The following is a 23,615-nucleotide window of genomic DNA, read 5'->3' as shown; positions in this document are numbered from 1 at the left end:
AAAGTTGAGTATATGGATTTTTTATTTTATTCTTATTTTTACAGGAGGACACTGCGGGAGCAGAATATTACTCTCATCATGGTCCCCTGCTGGTGCTGATGACAGCACTTGCAAGGGGCAATGATGAGGGCAGCGTTCAGCACCTGGCGCTTGAGAACAGCACTAATTGTACAGCTGATTCCCATGTGCCAGTACGTGTGCTCCTGATGCGGCACACGGGCGGCACACGGTTGCCAGACAAGTGCACATGGACACATGGAAACGGATATCTTTGTTACTGGTTTTTCCAGTACCAGAAATATCAAGACGTGTGAAAGAGCCCTAAATAGCTCCCACTGAGTTCAGCTTGTTATTGCCTCTGGGCAGCCTGACACACGAACCAATACATTCTACTGTGCCTGTGCAATGACGGCCAAGTTGCACGTATTGTTACTACTGCAGATTAGTGGGTAGCCACCCTGCTGAATCCCCGCGGCAAGGACAACATGCCATCATAATTTTCCCTCACTAGAGTGAGATCGTAAATTGTTTGAATACAAGCACATGTTAATGGAGAAACTATTGATGACTTTCCCACCTGACAGCGGGGGGCTCAGTGGAAGAAAAAGGCAGAGGCAAAGGAGGAAGTCGCGAACGCAGCTGGAGCACCACCACTACCTTGGAAGGCAGGGTTAGCATGACCGAAATGTGGCAAATCTTTGAACTCGCCATAACATCTGGCACCACCATCTAATATGGTCCATATTAACAGTAGGCATCATTACAACAACAAGGTGGTAGAGTACGTGTCCACACATCTCCATGTACTAACTGATGAGTGTGTCCCTTTGAACCTCTGGGTCTCCAAATTGGACAAATGGCCTGAGCTTGCCCTTTATGCCTTGAAGGTGATGGCCTGCCCTGTGGCAAGTGTACTGGTGGAATGTGTGCTTAGCACAGCAGTGGGTGTGATCACAGACAGGTGGATCAGTCTGTCCACATCCAACTTGGGGAAGCTAACATTCCTTAAAATGAAGCAGGCGTGGATCCCACAGGACTTGTTCATACTTTTGGATGACTAGAGAACTATACCAGCCACACGCAGCCTGTATTCAACTCTATTTGACATTTGTTTTATTTGGGTGCCTCCTCCACAAATGAAAAACTCAAAAACTGTTGGCTATCTCCACCTCTTTTACCTACACCCCCTGTTTGCAGCTTGTTAGTTTATTTTGGGTTAATTCTAGGTTGTTTTATGTCAGTTCCTTAAAAAACAAAAAACAAGAAAAAAAAATACACCAAAAAAATCTAACCGGGATTACTCCTCCCTTGCTTTTTCGACCCATACTGCCACGTTCATCGCTTCCTCTACTTGGACCTACACGTCCTGGTTCTAGATTGCTTGTTTTAGATTTGTTAATTATAGGTTGTTTTACTTCAGTTTCATAAAAAAAGGAAAATAATATTAAAAAAAATTACCCAAAGTACAAATATTATAATGGCACAGCAGCAGTCTGCCATGGGCCATGCATGAGGTATCAGGGTCTGGGCCAGCATTTACAGCTTTGAATTTAACTTCAAATTAAGATGAGGTGGGTGAAGGATCATGTAGGCCTCCTGTGCTGGGAGCCCTGATACCACATGCAACAGCTCAACCTGCTTTTATGCTCAGCCGCTTCAGATGGCAGAAAAATCTGTTTCATTGAGTAGTATTGCTGCAAAAATTTAAGGATAGTAACATGGGTAGTTGATTGAAAGTAAGTGGAGGCCTGCCAGTCTTGGAGGCCTGCTGCTACAGGCAACATACATGAAGGAGACCCAACCACGAGTCTCCCCATTTCCAAAATGTAGGGTCTGACACCACCAAAGAGGAATCAATTTCACAAGAGTAGAAATAGTTTAATGAGGACCAACAACTCTTCCACTATAGCCAACCCAGCAGATGGAGACTGACTCAGAAGTCTTCATATTTTAAAAAATTAGGGGCAGACAGCATCAAAGTGGCATCAATTTCAGTAGAGTACAACTAGTACAATGGGGATCAACACCTCTTCCACTACAACCAACCTGTCTTTGATTGGGGTGCAAAAGTCCTTGGAGATCCATGACTTGTTCACCTTGATGAAAGTTAGCCTTACTACACTTAAAAGGGACAGTCGGCTGCGCTTATTCATCAGGACATCACCAGCAGCACTGAAGACACATTCTGAGAGATCGCTGGCTGCCGAGCATGATAAAACCTCCAAGGCGTGACAGGCAAGCTCAGGCCACTCTTTCATTTTTGAAGACCAAAATGTTAAAGGATCCAAACCCTCCCTGATGGTATTGATATTGAGCTCTAGATACTCCTGCAACATCCTCTCCAGACGTTCACCATGTGTCAGACTTGTACTCTGTTGTGCTGGTACACGAGCTGGTCTAAAAAATGTGTGAAAGGACTCACAGAAATTGCTTCTGCCACTTACACTGCTGCTGCTAATATTTTGGCACTGATGAATTGACGTTCCGGAGGATTGAAAAGCTAGAGCTGTAATGCACATTGTATGCCTCATTGCTGTCTTGATAAAAAAAGCACTTTTAAGGTTGTGTAAAAGCGTGTTTCAATGCTCCAGAATTTGTTGATCCCTTTCCTGGGCAGGAAGCATCAGGCAAAATTTACTCTTTTAACATGGATCTAACAGAGTGGCAAACCAGTAGTCAGCACTATTCTGAATGCTAACTATACAGGGATCATGTTACAGATAGTGCAGCAAGACAGCACTCATATGTCAGGCTCTCCCATGAGGTCCAAGCCCATGGTGTGTTGGTGGCGGGGTAACAATGATGCTCATTTCCATTGTCCCCTCCTGCCAACCACAAACAACAGAGAGGGGATAATTTTCCTCTTTATCTCCTGACTGTTGCTCACCCATCAGCTCTTCCTCCTCCATTTGTTCCTCGGCTCCTGCACCTTCACTATCAGTTTGTCTTTTATCACCAGCCCCCCTCGATCACTGTAATCCACCCTCCCATTACATCTGCCTGTGTGATGACAATCTAGAACTTTGAGACATTGTTATCCCTTCTGCATCCTCCTCTTGCTCTGGGCCACCACCTTCTCCCACAGACTATTCAAAGTCTGCTCCAGCATGTAGATGACCGGAATAGTGATGCTGATGATGCCATCGTCAGCGCTAACCATTTTAGCAGCCTATTCAAAACTATGCAGAAGGGTGCAGAGGTCCTTAATCTGTGCCCATTCCATAAACGTGATATGCCCCACGTCCATACTGCGTTGGCCCAGGCTATATGATATACTGCATAAGGGCTCCTTGCTGCTGACACAGTTGCTGCAACATATCTATGCAGAATGGAATTCCACCGTGTCGGTACATCACAAATCAACCTGTTAACTGGCATGGACAAAGACCTCTGTATCGATGCAAGTCAATGACCCACGGGGTGCGAACGGCGGAAGCAAGCACACAACAACCGTGCAACCTGCAGCAGCGCATCCAGGCTGGGATAGTGATGGAGAAATTGCTGTACCACCAGGTTGAGGACGTGAGCCATGCAAGACATGTGTGTGAACTTGCCCCGGCATAGGGCCGCCACCAGGTCCGCACCATTATTGCACACGGCCTTGCCTCCAGGTTCAGCGGAGACAGCCATTGCTCAAACTTGGCCTGGAAAGCTGTCCACAACTCTTCACCTGTATGACTGCGATCTCCAAGGCATATTTATTTTAACACTGCCTGTGTCACGATGCCGGGTGGTGGAACCACTGTGCCGTGGTACAAGGAGGGGCCAGAGGGGCACTAGGGACCTTACATGGACCGACCTTGGATATACGGTGGCTTAGTCGACTGCATGGACCAATGAGGGACCGTGAAGGTGGACAATGTGCTACTCTGGGACTGACCTCGTGTGAGAGCAGGCGACTCCCATGGGATTGACAGCTGATGATGACTGGCACAGCAGATAGGCAGGTAGAAGGGCATGGTTGGTAGGCAGGCGGGCACAGCTTGATGGACAGGCTGGCGGGCATGGCTTGGACCTGAGGGCTGACAAGCATGTTAGAACACTGACTTTCAACATTGCACAGGCACCTCCATCTTGGTGGAGGTGCCTTAAATAGGAGATGTCCTCCGGCCATTGGGAGAGCACGCTCAAGCCCTAAGCACAGTGCCTGGGAATCTGCACACGGTCTATGCACCCCGGGCCGGCCTGGTGTGGAGTGAAGCAGTGGGAGCGGCACACTCAGTTGTAACGGGACTGGCTTCTTTCCCCGGGGAGGGAAGAAGACAGCAGAGACGCTGACACTGCACTCTGATTGCGGTGAGCCCTGGCTGCACAGTACGGAGGTGGTGGGTATTCGCTCTGCACTGTTGGAATGCGTGTCTCTTTAAGGCAGAGTTTGAGGGCACAGGTGGAGGCCATAGAGGAGGTGGGGGAGACAGAAGCCATGGAGAAAATGTTAAATACAGAGGTTTGTCCTGCAAGCCTTGGGGATTTCAAGACTTGTGTAGCAGCAGATTACCCGCCTGCCCCAACAGCCACCAGAGTCACCCAGTGCTCAGTCAGCGAGATGTAATGCCCATGGCCATGCTTACTCGTCCAACTCTCTGTAATGAAATGCAACCTGGCAGACATAGATTTAGTCAAGCAACAGGTGATGTTGTTCGTGATATACTGGTGTAGCGCAGGCGCAGCTTTCTTAGAGGAGTAATGGGGCAACTCTTACTGGGGTATTGCGATGGCCATCAGCTTTCAGAAAAAGTCTGTATCCACCAGGCATAAAGGCAGCATTTCCGTGGCCAACAGATTGGAGATGGTGGAGTTGAACTCCTAAGCTTTGTTATGTGTAGGAGGAATCAATCATTTGCATGACCACAACTGCGGGATAGAGTGCTTGCTGCAGTGTTGAGAGAGGGCAGAGTAGGGTGAACACGACAAACTGCTGAACAATGAGTGAGGTGCAGGTGGAGATGTTACGGTGGATTGAGAAAGATGTGGTGTGCTCATTGAAGCAAAAACAGAAGGCATGTCCACTTCTGTTACAGCTGACAAACTCTCACTCTGCCTGACTGGAGCCGGTAAACAAGAGGAGGTTCTGTGGTCGGAGACCTGCGTGACAACACTTGGCATGGTGACAGAGAAGGAGGAAGAAGCAGCAGATATGGTTGATCAGGCGGCCAATGATTGGTGAGGCCTGCTGGTCCACATTTTATCACAGTGGGATTGCCAGACTAATGCATGTTGATAGCGCTTGTAAAGGTTCATGCATGTAGTAGTCAAATTATTCTACTTTTTCACCTCTACTGAGTCTTTTTTTGCAAATTTGGCAGATAACGTGAAAAAAGGCCCAGGCTAGGCAACCCTTGGTGCCCCGGCGAGCTGCAGACCCACAAACGCTGCTGGCCACAGCCACAGTTGTGAATAAGGATGCAGTGCTCGTCGTTGTTGCATCACTCCGTGTCTGTGCCGTAGGGCGCAGCTTGGCAAACAAAAGCAGTTGGAGCGCCAATGATGAAGAGCCTGAGGTTTGGGGGGGGAATGAAGGGGGAGGATGTTGTGACCACTCACCTGGTCCTTTTGTGCAAAGAAGCTCCGCACAACAAGGGAAAACACTTCAAGGTGGGAGACTGTAAGATGAAGGCAGCTTACCAGGAACTGCTGTAGGGAATTTCTGTCTGCTTCAGTGGTCACATGACCAGGACCGTGTGACCGAAGTGGGCGTTCCACAATGACATCACAGCAGGTCCTGTAGTGAGCTAGATGTAAACAGAGCATCTTCTACCGCTCTCCACAGGGGAGATTAGCAATCAAGAAAGAAGGAATTGTGCCGTGTTAGTGAAGCACTAGAACAGCTAGACAGTGGATTAGGTTATGACACACAAACCTTTTATTGTATAGTACGCTCTCTAACGCCACGACGCGTTTCGATAGCAGAAGTTATCTTCCTCAGGTAGATTAGAGAGCAAATGAAAGAGCAACCATTATATAGGGTGGGTGCACCAATCAAAGGACACTAACAATTATGACAACACAAGAAATACAAAACAGGAAGTAAATAAAAAAAAAAATTATATATATATAGAGTACAGACCAAAAGTTTGGACACACCTTCTCATTTAAAGATTTTTCTGTATTTTCATGACTTTGAAAATTGTACATTCACACTGAGGCATCAATACTATGAATTAACACGTGTGGAATTATATACTTAACAAAAAAGTGTGAAACAACTGAAAATTTGTCTTATATTCTAGGTTCTTCAAAGTAGCCACCTTTTGCTTTGATGACTGCTTTGCACACTCTTGGCATTCTCTAGATGAGCGTCAACAGGTAGTCACCGGAAATGGTTTTCACTTCACAGGTGTGCCCTGTCAGGTTTAATAAGTGGGATTTCTTGCCTTATAAATGGGGTTGGGACCATCAGTTGTGTTGTGCAGAAGTCTGATGGATACAAAGCTGATAGTCCTACTGAATAGACTGTTAGAATTTGTATTATGGCAAGAAAAAAGCAGCTAAGTAAAGAAAAACGAGTGGCCATCATTACTTTAAGAAATGAAGGTCAGTCAGTCCAAAAAATTGGGCAAACTTTGAAAGTGTCCCCAAGTGCAGTTACAAAAACCATCAAGCGCTACAAAGAAACTGGCTCACATGAGGACCGCCCCAGGAAAGGAAGACCAAGAGTCACCTCTGCTTCTGAGGATAAGTTTATCTGAGTCACCAGCCTCAGAATTCGCAGGTTAACAGCAGCTCAGATTAGAGAAGAGGTCAAAGCCACACAAAGTTCTAGCAGCAGACACATCTCTTCAACAACTGTTAATAGGAGACTTTGTGCAGCAGGCCTTCATGGTAAAATAGCTGCTAGGAAACCACTGCTAAGGACAGGCAACAAGCAGAAGAAACTTGTTTGGGCTAAATAACACAAGGAATGGACATTAAACCAGTGGAAATCTGTGCTTTGGTCTGATGAGTCCAAATTTGAGATCTTTGGTTCCAACCACCGTGTCTTTGTGCGACGCAGAAAAGGTGAACGGATCGACTCTACATGCCTGGTTCCCACCGTGAAGCATGGAGGAGGAGGTGTGATGGTGTGGGGGTGCTCTGCTTGTGACACTGTTGGGGATTTATTCAAAATTGAAGGCATACTGAACCAGCATGGCTACCACAGCATCTTGCAGTGTCATGCTATTCCATCCAGTTTGCTTTAAGTTGGACCATCATTTATTTTTCAACAGGACAATGTCCCAAAGCACACCTCAAGGCTGTGTAAGGGCTATCTGACCAAGAAGGAGAGTGATGGGGTGCTACGCCAGATGACCTGGCCTCCACAGTCACCAGACCTGAACCCAATCGAGATGGTTTGGGATGAGCTGGACCGCAGAGTGAAGGCAAAAGGGCCAACAAGTGCTAAGCATGTCTGGGAACTCCTTCAAGAATATTGGAAGACCATTTCCGGTGACTACCTCTTGAAGCTAATCAAGAGAATGCCAAGAACGTGCAAAGCAGTCATCAAAGCAAAAGGTGGCTACTTTGAAGAACCTAGAATATAAGACATATTTTCAGTTGTTTCATACTTTTTTGTTAAGTATATAATTCCACTTGTTAATTCATAGGTGTGATGCCTTCAGTGTGAATGTACAATTTTCATAGTCATGAAAATACAGAAAAATCTTTAAATGAGAAGGTGTGTCCAAACTTTTGGTCTGTACTGTATATAAAAAAAATATAAAAAAAAAAAGGAAGTAAGAGAAATGAATATCATATAAATATGAATATAAAAACTACATTAGATCAAAAGATTAAAAAAGAGGATAAAAGATGCCACATTATACCCAATAGTGTCATGATGTACTAAAAGCAGGGATTATAAATAAAATATAAAATGAATAAAAAAATAAAAGATGAATAAAAACTAGTAATGCATGAATAAGAACCAAGAGAGAAATAAGGTTACTGAATCGCATTCTCAATCGTTAAATTAAGGCCCTCAGGGGACAGAGTGCCAAATCTAAAAATCCAATAACTCTCACGATTAATTAAACGACCCAAGTGGTCAGTTGTGGTTTCAGCAATCTGATCAATAATTTTAAGCCTTATGTCAGTAGGATCCTTATTATGCGCCACAGAAAAATGTTTAGAAATGCTATGTAGAAGGAAACCACTACGAATGTTAGACCTATGCTTATTCATCCGTGCATGCATGGCCTGTATCGTATGGCCCACATATTGTAGGCAGCACTTACATTCAAGAAGATATACCACGAACATGGAGTGACAGTTTAAAAATTGCATGGAGTGACAGTTGCATGGATTTATATTGTGTGACCAACTTGTCAAGCACTTTTCCAAGTGATGCTCAAAATCGCTTGGAAAAGCGCTTGAAAAAACGCATGTGGAAATGCATGCAAAAACGCTTAAAAAACACTTCTCCCTGGCAGAAAAAAATGTGTTTTTTTCCGCATGCATTTTTTCTGGCAGTGAGCGTCAGAAATGCTCAGGAAAAAATTTTGCATCGTGGGCACATAGTGACGCGCCCCCTAGGACCGTGGGGTACTCACCACCGGGCTGGTCGGTTCCTTGGGATTGCCAAGGGGGCTTGACCCGGTCCGGAGCCCTAGGCAGTCATTAAAAAGCAAGGACAGTTTGTTTAGGGGAAACGTTTTGTGACGCCACCAGTGGTATGCGGCTATAGGCGGTCGCCACTGCTGAAAGAGATCGCTGGGCGCAGCTGGGATGGATTTGCTCCCCACTGGTAGAGAGGGGTATCAGGGCAACCGGTACGGTTTATGTAGGGGGGTTGTGGATGTTGGGGTGCAGGACTGAGGGTGCAGATAATGACCAGACCACACAAGAAGGCCGGTTTCCTCTACCTTTACTTGAGGTTTGATGGTGTAGACGGGGGGAACAGGTAACAGAAGGTAATGGAAATCTGAGTGGACTAGAAGCAATTTGGGGATCCACCTCGCCAGGTGGAGTTGTAGGCCTCCCTTCTGTGCTGTCCTCTTTGGCCCTGCTGCCTAAAGCTATGCTGCGGCCCTCTTTCCTGAGCAATCGTTTAGTCCTCACCCGGATGGCAGGCAGCTCGAGCCTTTTTCTGGTGTAGCTACTTCGTGACGGCTCTGGGCTCTAGTATGCTGCTGAGCCACTGGGCGTTTGGTGGGGCCAGGAGACCTGCAGTCTCCTGCCCTCCGGATTTAGCTGCCGGGACTTCAGTACCCAAACAACCACAGACTCCGGTGTCCGGTTTCTCTCGCTTTTCTCTAGGGCCAGCTTGGTCACAGCTCCCCTCCCCAGGTTCTCCCTCATCGCTCTCCTGTCTTCAACTCCCTTTTCTCACTCCAACTGACTTTTTCTAAACCCCGCCTCCAGGCTCCAATTTAAAGGGGAGGCTCCCCTGAGGCCGGGTTAGAGCTCCTCCTTCTGGTCTGGAGCCAGGAAATGGGTTAGATGCTGGTGTTACCTGATAAGGGGACCCCTCCTTGCTTCTAGGCATGGCATCACCCCCTATGAGGGAGGCAATGCCACTGTGGCATCCGGACTCCTGGGGTGCCACAATAGCCTAACAGAAGTTGTCAGTTAACTTTGGATAGGTCATGACGGTGTTGGTTCTCTATTGTTTTCACTAACTTTATGACCTACCCCACGTATTCCTTGAACATCAAGTCTATTCCCCCTTCCACCACGACCTCACTTTTTCCCCACTCATGTTGCTCAAATATTATGGTTGGAGCACGCTATAAACAAAAAAAAAATTGGATTTTTTTACTATGAATGAGGCCTGTATTAAATAGAATATATGCTCCAAACAAGTTCAAACTGAGATCTCTCTGCTGTTTCATGTTATTAACAGAAAAAAATATTTTTTTAACTGTGGATGAGGCCTGTACAACATAGAATATATGCTCCAGGAAATTTCAAGCTGAGATCTGGTCTGCTGTATCACGTTAGTAACAGAAAAAAATTTGATTTTGAAAGGTGTACTCGTGCATGGAGCTCAATAAAAGCAGTGCACAACAGAGCTCTATGACATGGGACCTGCTGTCTTTGTCTGGACCTCACTAATAGCACAAAAAATAAAAATCAGCTGGAAGGTCAATTTCACAGACACACAGGATCCTCTCTGTCAAAACTATCTAACTTAGAAGCAACCGCCTAGTTAACTATCTAAAATAACTCTGTATCCAGGAGCAGCGTCAGGAGCAGCCCCTCTGACCTGTTATACTCACAAAATGGCGCTAAAACAACATGTGCGCTCTTTATATAGAGAGAACACATGATTTCAGCAGTCAATGGTACAAGCCCTTGTTTCTGGACATTGTGGATGGTTCTTGCTCCCTGATTGGCTAGCCACAATTTGCACACATTAAGTTAGGAAAAAACATAAATAAATAAAAAATTTGATTACAAGCACGCTGCTCCTCTGACCTCTCCCCACCCCCTCCCCTCATCAAACACATCACTACCGCTCATCATACAGCACCACTATCCTAGCCAAAGTGCTGAAAATACTGTAGTGGAAACTCAATTATTCGCCGCACTTTTACCAAATTTTGACGATTTTAAGCTAAAACGCTCGGGTGTCCCCTCACGATTCCGAATGTGCAACTTTTGTGCCGAATTTGAAATTGGCGAACGCTTTCCGAGCATGTTCGCGCATCTCTACTCACTGCGCCTATCACAAATCGATGGGAGGAATTGTGACAAATTCTCCATGGAAGAATTAGTATGTAAACTCTCATGCAGTTGGTAAAAGTTATTGTCCAACCCTTTGACAAGTCTTAACCCTGGTCATGTTGTAAGGCTCATTAAAAGGGTCGGACATTGACTTAAGGGGTGGAGACCTCAGTTAGATGATACTTTGCAAAACAGTCTTTTTTGCTTTTACAAAAATATATTGGAAGTAGCCACGAAGTTTTGCAATCTTTTATTAATCTCAAGAAGAAATTAAAGTTTATTCCTAAAATTTGATTATTAAAAAAAAAAATAAAAAAATATTCATGCTATATGATTCATTAAAATGAAAAGCAATTTTTCTGAACGACAGGTTAGATCATAATTATTAGATTGGTAGGGGTGAAATCCTCAGCACTAGTGATGATCGAGCGTGTCCTGTTAACCCTGTCTGCAAGCATGCTCGGGTGCTCGCTGAGTATCTTCAGCGTGCTCGGGCGTTATGTTTTAGTCATTCCGTGTGCATGATTTGCGACTATTTGACAGCTTTAATAGATATGAGGAATGCCTAAGAAACAGGTATTCCTCACATGTATTAAAGCTGTCAAACAGTTGAAAATCATGCGCACGGCATGACTCAAACATAACACCCGAGCACGCTGAAGATACTCGGAAGGCACCCGAGCATGCTCGTAAATCTCGAGTAAGGAGCATTCTCGCTTTTCACTACTCAGCACCTCTGCAAATCAGTTGATTGAAGGGGTCAAAATACAATTACTGTAGTTCAGTCCAATTCAAGTGAATAGGACTAAGCTATATTACCAGATTTAGCCACTATCAAATGTATGGTGCTGTAACTGGAGTGCTCTGGTACTTTTAGTCAGCTGATCGGCATTATTGCTTAGAGACTTAACCACTTAATCAATCTGATATTGATGGTCTATCCTAAGGACTAGATCAATTTTGCAGTTTTTAAATATTTGTTTAAATTTTAAATACGCAATGAAATTTGGACTTACCCGGACCCAAGGGCTCCCTAGGAGTCTTATGTTCTCATTAACCAAACTCATAAGTCTCAGTAAAGTCGGATCTTCGTAGTCAAATCGTTTACTCAGCAGGATGGCGACAATAATATTGGCCACAGCAGCATTTAAACTGGTGAAATTATCAAAAGGTTTTCCTGAAAAAGAGAAATCCAAATGCTGAAGTATATTTTTAAGAAACATATAGTAAGAACCGACTTGATAGCTCAGTGGTTAGCCTTTTTGCTTTTGAGCTTTTTTATTGTGGTAAATATGGATGCAATACCTGGACAATAAAGAAATAAGACAGAATTAGAATCAATGTTTATAAAATGTATTAATGGAGGATGATATCAATACCATAGATGGGAATAAGAACAAACAAATCAATTTTAGAACAAATCAAGCCAGACATGTCACTGGAAGCAATGATCACCAAGCCACGACTTGTCTACTTTGGACACATTATACGAAGACAGCAATCACTAGTTAAGGACATCCTGGTCTTAAGTATATAAGGAATTAGGCTAAGTGGAAGAAGAGCAACTAGAAGGCATAATTCTATAAAGATATTGGAGAAGACTCTGGTGGACCTAAATAGGCTTGCACAAGATCGATAATCCAACAAGTCCTTCATCTTCAAATTGCCATGTCTCAAGATCAAGCTGAAGGCCGTTATAAAAACTTTATTTTGTATGAATATTGTGAAACAAAATCTTCTCAAAGGTTTACAGGAAGCACCAGTATCATGATTCCGTACAACTATATAGCTCAGGGTTGTAACTAGAGCCCCATGGACCCGAGCTCAAGTATTTGACACCTGCCCTTCCCTACAAGCTTGGAAGTGTAAGCCCAGTGGTATTGCTGAAAACAACAAAAATAAATGTTTTAACCCCATAGTGCCCCATACAGTAATAGTACTGCCCTTTTTGTGTTCCACTCAGTAAGAGTGTCCCTCAAAACAGTAATAGTGCCTCCTTTAGACTATGGAGCTTATTCCAGGACTGCATCATTCCATTATTAAACATAGAAGGTGTAATTAGATCTTTTGTGCGTGCTGCAGCTACCTATGTTTCCATTGTTGGTATGATCCTTTCATCTTGAGACTCTGAATTTGTAGTCAGTGTATGTGTTGACTCTAACTGCTGGGAAGCTTTGCTGCATGAAGATGAAACTGAGACCGGGTACCTTGGACCCATCCATCACTTGGTCACGATCACACCCATTATGTCTATGATCATTGTGGCACTGGCCTGGGTCTTAACAAATGGTCCCTAATTTATACTTTAACCAATGCTTGTTGAGCCAACTTATTAAAGTGTTTTGGGGAGCAAAACTGATAAAAGGAGAAAATCTGTATTCATCTTGGGAATCCGACCATAGTCTTCTAAACCTGCAGCCAGCCAGTGGCTGCAGAGATCCAGTTACTAGTGGTCTTGAACCTGCAGGCAATCATTTGCTGCAGAGGTCAAGTGACTGGTAGTTCAATGTTATTGCTTCCTGTTCAGCAGAGACCACCAAAGCAGCAATGCTGGAGCTGGGAGCTGTTTAGAAAATAAGTAAAGATTTTTTGAAACCGAGAACTTTATATTATACACAGTCATGGATATAATCTTATCCAGTCTAAATAATCGAGGGAGCATGGACTCCAGAATGATACATTAAAGCAAACTATAAGAGATTTGTGCAACTTCTTTGGACGGATGTAGTGTATGAAGTCCTAAATTTATATTCTACATCTTTTCCCCTTCAAGTGTCTTATTACAGACCTGAGACAGATCCTGATCTATTTATAATAACAGTATCTGGGGCACCAAGAACTAAAGATGAGCAACTTTCAACATAATTTGATCCTTGTCTAATCGAATCTCATCTCTGAGAGCCTTATTGTCAAATTATAGCAAAGGTAAGCTTAATTGACAAATAGTCATAGCTTAATAAACAATCCCAAGGCTAATATAAATCTGATTTATAGCAAATAAATTTGCCATGAATCACAGTGACTCCAATTACCCTGAAAAGGTGTGTATGATACCCTGAGGTTTTGTAAGACTACATTAAACTCCATTCAACCTTTACCTCACTATAGAAGCATAGTAACTTGGTAGTAACCAACAGCCTTTTAATAACAGTGCATTGACAGACTTCGTTCTTTTAAAATTAAAAAATAGTCCAAAAATTATCCCACTCAGTTATTTTTGATTTTTCTGGGCAGAACATTGACTTAAACTGACAGGGTCACTGTCAGTGATAACATCATCCTGTTGTAACTAAGACGTGTGATGTGCCAAGTATTCCATAATGTTGCTAATTGCCCAATATTAAGGTAAAAATTCCCTCCTGACTGATCATGCGGCAATTAGACTAGTTCCTTAGATTAGTACCCATAACATTATATTTTTTAAAAATGTGTCCTTTATTAAGTGAATCAATCATTTGGCAGCGAGATCCATAGTCTCACTGTTCGCACAGTAAAGAATCCATAGTCTCACTACTCGCACAGTAATTATAATCATAGACAGTGATTTTTGTAATCTTTTTTTCCTCCAGATGCTTCTTATGCCCTCTTTGTCATCATTGCAGGCCTAGGTGTAAAAAGATCATTAAAAAGATCTCTGTACTGCCCCATCATATATTTGTAATAAGATCACAATTCGGTTCATGTACAGAAAGCAAAATATGGCAGCAGGCATGTACGGTTGTCAAATTGGTGTGCAAAACCAGACATGTACAAATGTCTTTATTTGATTTATTTTTTCTATTTTTGCAGCAAAATTCATCCCACTTCCAAAAAATGACAAAATAAAAAATGCCAGGCAGGTACAAGGCCAAAAAGTTTGCACTTTCCACAGTGCGCGGTAATAGTGTGGCATGTATGGATCTAAAATTTGAGTAGTAAACAGATGTGCAAAAATAAATGGTTTGTGACACGCACACTTTGTGAGGTGGACAGTCACAGTTAAATGTCTGGATTTTAGGGAATTTCTTTTTGCATTTAAAAACAAAAACGCAATTATTCCACTTTCACAAAAATTTTTCCACAAGAAATGCGAAAGAACCTCGTGACTGTAGCTTATGACAGTAGCTTGTGACAAGGCAAGCACTCAGTGTTTGACGCTGATTTCAGTTGTTTTTTTTCTGTAGAAACTATTCTGCTGTCTTACTGTAGCTTTCTGATGCATTAAGAATTAAGTAAGGAAAAATGTGCATTTCAATTGCAACAGGAAAAATGCTTGCTACGCCATATCACTGAGCAATCGCTCCCTGTCTGGCACCTCTCCTATCTCTTCCACTATCAATTGAATTCCTGTATTATTCACAGACTAATACTATCATCTTTTTTCACTGCTGCAGTTACTATCCAGAGGATATGTCTAATGTTTTAGGAATTTCTCATCCTCTCTCTACTGCTGAGCTGTGAGCTCTGGCATCCTCTCACTATCCTAAAATCACTGTGAAATGCCTGCTGCATTCCCTGTCTCAGCTTTCATACAGACTATGATAATCTCTTTTAATTGGCTGCGCTATGCCATGTGATGTGATAGCTACAAGGCATTTTGGGAAAGACCGGATTGTCAGGTCAGCCTTAATTTGACTGATGCAACCTTCTTCAATGTGTCAAAAGGTAGTCTTTTTTTTTGTAATCGAACCTGAAAGTGTTACATTTCATCAGGACTTGGGCATTTCATAAACTTTAACTTGAATTTGATTTGCATTTATTCGATCATCTCTAGTATCCTTCCCAAAGTTTAAAATGTAGAAAAGATCTCACCACTCACCTTCATAAGATCTCAACTTCTCTGCTAAACACTCGGCCTCCTCGATGATCTTGTCTTCTATGGTTCTCTTTCCCATTCCATAATCTCGTAGTGTGGAGAGAGTAAACCTTCTCATCACTTTCCAATTCTCTCCTTTGGCAAATACAATACCTAAGCAATAGAAATAATTAATTTTATGCTAAAGTCCAAATAACTTGACCAGTGTTTCTCAAATCCAGCTCTCAAGTACTAAAAACAGGTCGTGGTCTCACGATTTCTTTAGAATTTCACAAAAATATCAAGCACACAGTCATACACCCTACATAGTCATTGGTTCATTATTAAGAGCTCAGGCACTTTTGAATTGGAAAATATCTTGGAGTCTTAATGCCCACAACTCATAAAATGGGACTGGCAAATACTGAAGCCCAAGGTGGGTGAAAATTCCCTGTCTTGTTACATCTCTCTAAATTTTCTCTGGAAATAACATTGGTGCAAAACAGTGTGAAAGGAGTATCATAAAATGGGTTTCCATTGCCAAACAGCTGTATGCAAGCCTTACATCACCAAGCAAAATGCCAAATGTTGGATGGAGCGGTGTAAGGCTATGTGCGCACGATCTGGAATTACTTGCAGAATTCTCTGCAGCGTTTCTGCAAGATTCTGCACCTCTTGGCAGCAAAAATGCTGTGGAAAATCCGCAGCATTTTTGATGCATTTTCATGCGTTTTTTTGTGCGTCTTTGCCATGCGTTTTTTTTTTTCAATGCATTGTATTCTGCACATGAAATTCAATCAGGAAAAATCCTGATCGTTTGTACAGATCTTGCAAAATGTGATAGGAAATCATGGGATAAGGTTTGCAATGCGTTTTTGGCCTATTTCTGCGATGAAAAAACGCATCAAAAATGCACCGTGTGCACATAGCCTAAAGCCGCCGACATTGGAATCTGGAGCAGTGGGAAATGTTTTCTCTGGAATAGAAAAATCAGCTTTTACTTTCATGAAGTTTGATCGATGAATAAGGGTTTGGCTGATGCTCAGAGAACACTATGACCAGGAATGTATAGTGCCTCCTGGAAAATTTGATGTTGGTGGGATATTTCTATAACACTTTTTATAGATTTTGGCACCTTATTTCCTGTGAAGAATTATGTTAATACTAAGCATTCCATATTATTATTTTACATAACTATTGTTATTAAGTTTTGACAGTGATTTGGGTTAAGGACATTTGCTGCTTCAGCACGACTGAAGAACTTGAGTATCGACACAGAGCCCTGACCTAAAGACTTTTTATGACTGGCCTTCTCCCAATATCAGGGCTTGACTTTATACATTTGTTTTGAAGGAATAAATATATATTCCCATAGATTCACCAAAAACTGGTTGAAAACCTTCACTGAAGAGGTCTTAGCTCCATCTTAATGCCCATTATTTAAGAACGGGATATATCCAACTAATCAATTCAAGTTTGATGATCAGATATTCACATACTTTTGGAAAAATAAGGGGATATTAATCATGAAGTGAATTTTTTAAGTCAAGTTTGCATGTAGCTCCATGGCCATTACTAGTGCCAGATTTTTCAAAGTGTCATGCAATGATTGATAAATCTAGCTACTGTCTAGAATAGATTTTCCACTTTTTTAATCAAAGGACTCAACTCATTTGACACAGTCAAAATGAAAATTACAGACGCAATGCAAAATGTTTTAAAGTTACAAGACTTTTGTAAATGTGTCTAAAAAGAAAAAGTGCTACAAATTTGACAAAATCAGCCTTAAATCAAATGGTAAATGCCCTCCATGATGTATATTACAATCTGTCGCAAAATCCAACTCCAAATTTCAATTGCCTAGTCTTACCATGATCCTTTATTGACTTCGTGAACAAAGGAGTGTCGGGTCGGTCGGAGAATACATCGGCATGGTTGATCATAGCATCCTTGATGGTGTCATAACCACACAGGAGCACTAATTTTGTCATCCCCATGTGGACACTGAAGACTGGACCGTACTCCTTAGATAACTGAAGGCAAATGTGAAATCAAAACGAATGTAAAAATTTTCATCAAGATTTTGCTTCTTTTGCCCACTACTTACGAGTCTTGTTACCCTGGTGGCCCCATGAATAAAAGTTATGGACCAGAATTAGAAAAAATATACTGGATTTCTTCAAAAACACTTTTGCACATTTCCACAGCTTGTCTGTACTATCACAGTTCAGCCTTATTCACTTCAACAGAGTTGAGATCCAACACCACATACACTCTGTTGACATACTGTATGTCGCGCCTTTTCTGGAAGAAGGAAGACATGTTTTTCAAATAGCTAAGCAATAAGTTAGGTTATGTACCAAGATTAAAAGTTATTCTTATCCATAGGATAAGGGTTAATCTCCTGATTGCTGGAACTCCTAATGCTGGGACACCCACTGATCCTGAGAATCTGTCTGAATGGATCTGACGTGTGTATGTTTGATCACCTCTCCTTTCAGACAAGGCTCTTTAGAGGTGGGGATTTTAGCGGCTGGACCCCAAGTGATTGATGCATACCCTTTAAATCCTAAACTGGAACTAGGGTAAGATATGTATAGGAGGATCTTAGTAGCAATAAGTGTCTCATTGTCAACAACTCAAATCAATCAAACATAAGCACCAAAGGATGGAGAGAAAAAAAGTGGTCAAAAATTAGTTTGGAAGAGAATGGAGCACTTTATTGAAAATAGGTTCCCTTTACCTGGTAAAACGTTTTATGAGGTTTCGACATATCCATCGAGAGGATATTCCCAAGGATCGGTAAAGGCTTTGGCCCAGGGGGGAAATTTTTATATTTCCCTTGTTTTTGATTGTTGAAAACTTTAGCTAAGAAGATGATGACAATGATGGACAGGAGAACAGTGATAAGCTCCATGGAGTAGGCGAGATCTGCATGATATAGAGGAGAAAGACAACACAGAAGTGACTTTTATATACTGTACATATAAAATTAATGAGTACAGATCCAGTGCTTTGAAAATAAAAAAAGTAAATTTTTTTGCAAAATCTCTTGATTTAAAAAGTTTTTAATATTTTGTGTTCACCGTTCTTATGTGGACCTATGCTTTCTCATTGTAGTGCCGGCATTCCTGCATGGTTCTTCCCCCATCCGCTGCAGGGACACAGACATACTTACTTCTATGGCCGCTCTGCTATTTTCATTGCTCTGGCTCCCACTGCAGCTCCCATAGTCGGTGCACGCCACGCAGGTCCCCTAACAACGCACTTAGGGCGTGCACGCTCCCTTCTTCTTAAAAGGGCAACACGCACACTCCGGACGTGTCCACAGCCTATTCTGGGAGGCATCATGTATTAAGGCACCCTCCTCTGTAAGGCGATATCTGAGCAACTTTATTTTCTAGTTTGTCTTCAAACCTTCTAGTTCGTTGTCAGATCCACATCCTGTCTGAACCAGTACCTGTGATCCTGAACCAGTGTTACCTAAACCAGCCATTCTTTTTGAGTCAGTACCTGTGATCCCAAACCCATCCTGCATAAACCAGCTGTCCACTCTGAACTATCACCAGTATTCTTCCTGCCAGTGATTCTGCCCCTGTCCCACCTGACACTCCGACTCCGTACTGCATCCCTGTCCCTTGGAGTTAGCTGCTGCAGTACCAGGAGACTGCCCGGGAGTGGTACCTAATGGCTACCTGAGGCACAAGTCTAACCCCACCATCAGGGGCTCTAGTAAAGAACTATGCAGCCCTTTAGTCACAGCCCTCCAGGTCAAGCCCAGCCCGTGGTCCATTGGGTCCAGACCCACCAGCGTGACACTCATGGTTTTAGACTACGAACAAACCCATTATTCCTTATTTCTGCTTTCTGCTAAGATATTGGATATTGGTAACGGTGCAGTCAGGTGGCCATTTGAATCAAACAGAGATCAAATCACAATGCTCTGACTGGCCGGTGACTCTCTCGACCCGAGTATGACAGCTGCATAGAAATACATAAACCTGTCACGCTCAGATTGGGAGACCCAGCGGCCAGCCTGTGCATTGCGGTCTGATCTCGATCCAATTTATGCGCCCTAGGGAAAATGTAGAAGGCTGGAGGGGATATGACTGCAGGATCAGACTATATACTATCTTGATAGCTTGCATTGCTTCCTTGGAGCACTGGGACTGATCAGGGTGACATCTATGTATATTTTGTTGTTCGCTGTTTGAATTATTTTCTTTCCATCCAGTAGAAAAAAAAACAAAAAACTCATTTTGGGAAATAATGGCTTTATACAAAATTGGCAAAAATTGAAAAACGAGACAAAAAAATTTGATTGCCACCCCTCTGGGGATAAGGACCTTTTAACTTTTTTCATTTTGCTCCATGTACTTAGGCATATCATGCAAGATTTGAAGACTGAATCAGCAAAACAAAACAAAAAACATAGTAATATCTATTGCTGAACCTCATGAACTTTGTTATTTTTCCTGCTCAAGTCCAACTCTGCAGAGTTCTGGGGCCCAATGCAAATATATATTCTTCTGATATGGCACAGGGTTAGTGGCCCTACTCAATCACAAGGACCATGGTGCAATTGAAATCTCTGACCCCACATTATTTCCTGCCATGAAAATATCATACTGCAATAACATCAAGTTTCAAGAAAACTTTAAGATTTTCGTTCTTACTTGAGCTTACTTGGCTTGGATAGGACAAAGGATACAACACTCCGATCCGGTCTTTTCACTTCTCTCTGTACAAGAAGAATACTGCAGCTTACAAAAGTCACTGGAGTTTATATTTAACCTGGCGAAGTTCTGCTACACCCCGTATTTAACCCTTACATTTCCTAAGGAACAGAAGCTGTCACCTCACAGGAATATTTCAGAGTGCTAAATAGGGCACATGTAGTAAAGTGTGAAGATAGTGCAATGCAAGGCTTTAACCCCTTAACCCCCGAGGGTGGTTTGCACGTTAATGACCAGGCCAATTTTTACAATTCTGACCACTGTCACTTTATGAGGTAATTACTCTGGAACGCTTTAACGGATCCCCCTGATTCTGAGAATAATTTTTCATGACATATTGTACTTCATGATTGTGGTAACATTTCTCCGATATCACTTGCGTTTATTTGTGAAAAAAATGGAAATTTGGCGAAAATTTTGAAAATTTAGCAATTTTCAAAATTTGAATTTTTATGCCCTTAATTCAGAGAGATATGTCACACAAAAGAGTTAATAAATAACATTTCCCACATTTCTACTTTACATCAGCACAATTTTGGAACCAAAATTAATTTTTGTTAGGGAGCTATAAGGGTTAAAAATTGACCAGCGATTTCTCATTTTTCCATCAAAATTTACAAAACCATTTTTTTAGGGACCACATCACATTTGAAGTCACTTTGAGAGGTCTTTATGACAGAAAATACCAAAAAGTGACATGATTCTAAAAACTGCACCCCTCAAGGTGTTCAAAACCACATTCGAGAACTTTATTAACCCTTCAGGTGCTTCACAGGAATTTTTGGAATGTGGAAGAAAAAAATGAACATTTAACTTTTTTCACAAAAATGTTACTTTAGACCAAATTTTTAATTTTCATATGTGGGGAAAAACACTGTTTGGGCGCACGGCAGGGCTCGGAAGGGAAGGAGAGCCATTTGACTTTTTGATTGTAAAATTTGCTTGAATAATTAGCGGACGCCATGTTGCGTTTGGAGTGCCCCTGTGTGCCCAAACATTGGAGCTCCCCCACAAGTGACCCCATTTTGGAAACTAGACCCCCCAATGCACCTATCTAGATGCATAGTGAGCACTTGGAACCCCCAGGTGCTTCACAAATTGATTCGTAAAAATGAAAAAGTGAAAAAAAAACACTTTTCATTTTTATGAATCAATTTGTGAAGCACCTGGGGGTTCCAAGTGCTCACTATGCATCTAGATAGGTGCCTTGGGGGGTCTAGTTTCCAAAATGGGGTCAATTTTGGGGGAGCTCCAATGTTTGTGCACACAGGGACTCTCCAAATGCAACATGGTATCCGCTAACAAATTGTCAGCTCAAATTGTTAGCGGACACCATGTTGAGTTTGGAGAGCCCCTGTGTGCCCAAACATTGGAGTTCCCCAACAAGTGACCCCATTTTGGAAACTAGACCCCCCAAGGCACCTATCTAGATGCATAGTGAGCACTTTGAACCACCAGGTGCTTCACAAATTGATTCGTAAAAATGAAAAAGTGTTTTTTTTTTCACTTTTTCATTATTACGAATCAATTTGTGAAGCACCTAGGGGTTCCAAATGCTCACTATGCATCTAGATAGGTACCTTGGGGGTCTAGTTTCCAAAATGAGGTCACTTGTGGAGGAGCTCCAATGTTTGGGCACGCAGGGGCTCTCCAAACGCAACATGGCGTCCGCTAACAATTTGAGCCGATTTTCCATTCAATTTGTTAGCGGACTTCATGTCGCATTTGGAGAGCCCCTGATGTGCCTAAACAGTGGAGCTCCCCCACAAGTGACCCTATTTTGGACACTATACAACTCAAAGATTTTATTAAGGTGTATAATGAACATTTTGAACCCAGAGGTACGACACAGAATTTGATAACATTAGGTCATTATATTGAATAAGTTGTCATTAGTCTTGAGCGCAAGTGCTCGCTACTTGAGTTTGCATCGGGTACTCAGATATGCACCATGTACAGCGTGTGCTCGAGTGACATGCTCGAGTCCCTGCTACGCATGTTTCACGGTTATTAGACACTAGAGATGAGCGTTGTTCTACTCGAACTGTTCGCCAATCTCAAATTCGAGCTGTTTTGGGCGGTGTTCGAGCCGTTCGGCGAACACGAACAATTTGAGAAAAATTCGGCTGTTCGAGGTTATGTTCGATAACTGTTCGTGCACCAAAATCATAACTGGATTTTTTCTCAGTAATGATGAAAATTAATGTTAATACGCAGTTTGAGTGTACAGCGGGGTGGGGGGAGGGGCAGGGGATGGATCTCTGCAGGAACAATGAAGATCTCCATTTTTTTTTCTCTTTCCCGCATTTGCAGTGGGGAGGTGCAATCTGTCAGCCTATCAGCAGCGCACACACGGAGCGAAGTGCTTTTTTTCACACAAGCAAGGGCATGTGTCATTGGCAGTGTATGTCACATGTCCTTGCCCTATAAGACCAAGCCATTTTCCCCGTCGCCACCAGTTTCTCACTGCTGCAGCTGCGTGTTAGACGGCACCGCTGTTGCTGTGTGCGCTATACCTTGTTAATTTCAAGCCAATTTTCGCACAAATCTACAGATAGCTTGGGAGTAGGGAATAGTTGTGATTGCAGTCCTTTTAAGGACTAGGTTACAGCATTTCCTACGACTTTTATCAGGCAGGTCTGTGCTCTTAAATAGATAGATTGTGGGAGTAAAGACTAACTGTAATTGGAGTCCTTTTCAGGACTAGGTTACATCAGTTCCTATCAGTTTTTGCCAGGCAGGTCTGTGCCAGTGCTGTGCAAGTTTTTTTCACAGCATTTGGCTGAATCTAGCAAAGCTAATCCTTTTTGGCCTATTGCAGAGTGTGTTAGTCAGTGGAGTAGCCTATCTGTGTTGCAAGATATACCACCTGTGTATAGAATACCAATTTTTTTACTGCACCTAGTGAAGTAAAATCTTTTGGGCATAGCATCATTCTATTAGTCTATCTATACTGATCTCCATCAGGTTGCAAATTGAATATAATTTTTTTCTGCATCTAGCTCTGAAAAAATATTGGGCTTCTAGCTGTGTGTGGGACTTGTTGTACTAGTCGATCTATACTGACCTCCATCAGGTTGCAAACTGAATATATTTTTTTCTGCATCTACCTCTGAAAAAATATTGGGCTTCTAGCTGTGTGTGGTACTTGTTGTATTAGTCCATCTATACTGACCTCCATAAGGTTGCAAACTGAATATAATTTTTTTCTGCATCTACCTCTGACAAAATATTTGGCCTTCTAGCTGTGTGTGGGACTTGTTTTATTAGTCCATCTATACTGACCTCCATAAGGTTGCAAACTGAATATAATTTTTTTCTGCATCTACCTTTGAAAAAATATTTGGCCTTCTAGCTGTGTGTGGGACTTGTTCTATTAGTCCATCTATACTGACCTCCATAAGGTTGCAAACTGAATATAATTTTTTTCTGCATCTACCTCTGAAAAAATATTGGGC

The 23,615-nt window shown here is 42.4% G+C and overlaps 1 protein-coding gene across 3 annotated transcripts in view; it reads right to left on the bottom strand.

Moving 5' to 3' along the window:
- Positions 1 to 20,247, bottom strand: part of LOC141258831 (cytochrome P450 2K4-like) — a 40,661-nt gene extending 20,414 nt beyond the window's left edge. For 2 of the 3 annotated variants that reach the window (XM_073673995.1, XM_073673997.1), the window contains exons 1-5: positions 20,098 to 20,247; positions 18,165 to 18,352; positions 17,292 to 17,454; positions 15,446 to 15,595; positions 11,664 to 11,824 (exon numbers count right to left, since the gene is read on the bottom strand). In XM_073673995.1, the coding sequence (XP_073530096.1) occupies positions 11,664 to 11,824; positions 15,446 to 15,595; positions 17,292 to 17,454; positions 18,165 to 18,338 (648 nt within the window). In that variant the 5' untranslated portion in view covers positions 18,339 to 18,352; positions 20,098 to 20,247. The remainder of the gene's footprint in view (positions 1 to 11,663; positions 11,825 to 15,445; positions 15,596 to 17,291; positions 17,455 to 18,164; positions 18,353 to 20,097) is intronic. The other variant, XM_073673996.1, reaches the window with a different exon arrangement.
- Between the last annotated feature and the right edge of the window lie 3,368 nt (positions 20,248 to 23,615).

The sequence above is a fragment of the Phyllobates terribilis genome, unplaced genomic scaffold, assembly GCF_046119375.1.
Source record: "Phyllobates terribilis strain yellow unplaced genomic scaffold, ASM4611937v1 Scaffold_3__8_contigs__length_932513732, whole genome shotgun sequence".
Classification (NCBI taxonomy): Eukaryota; Metazoa; Chordata; class Amphibia; order Anura; family Dendrobatidae; genus Phyllobates; species Phyllobates terribilis.
This window is presented reverse-complemented; position numbering and strand designations above follow the sequence as displayed.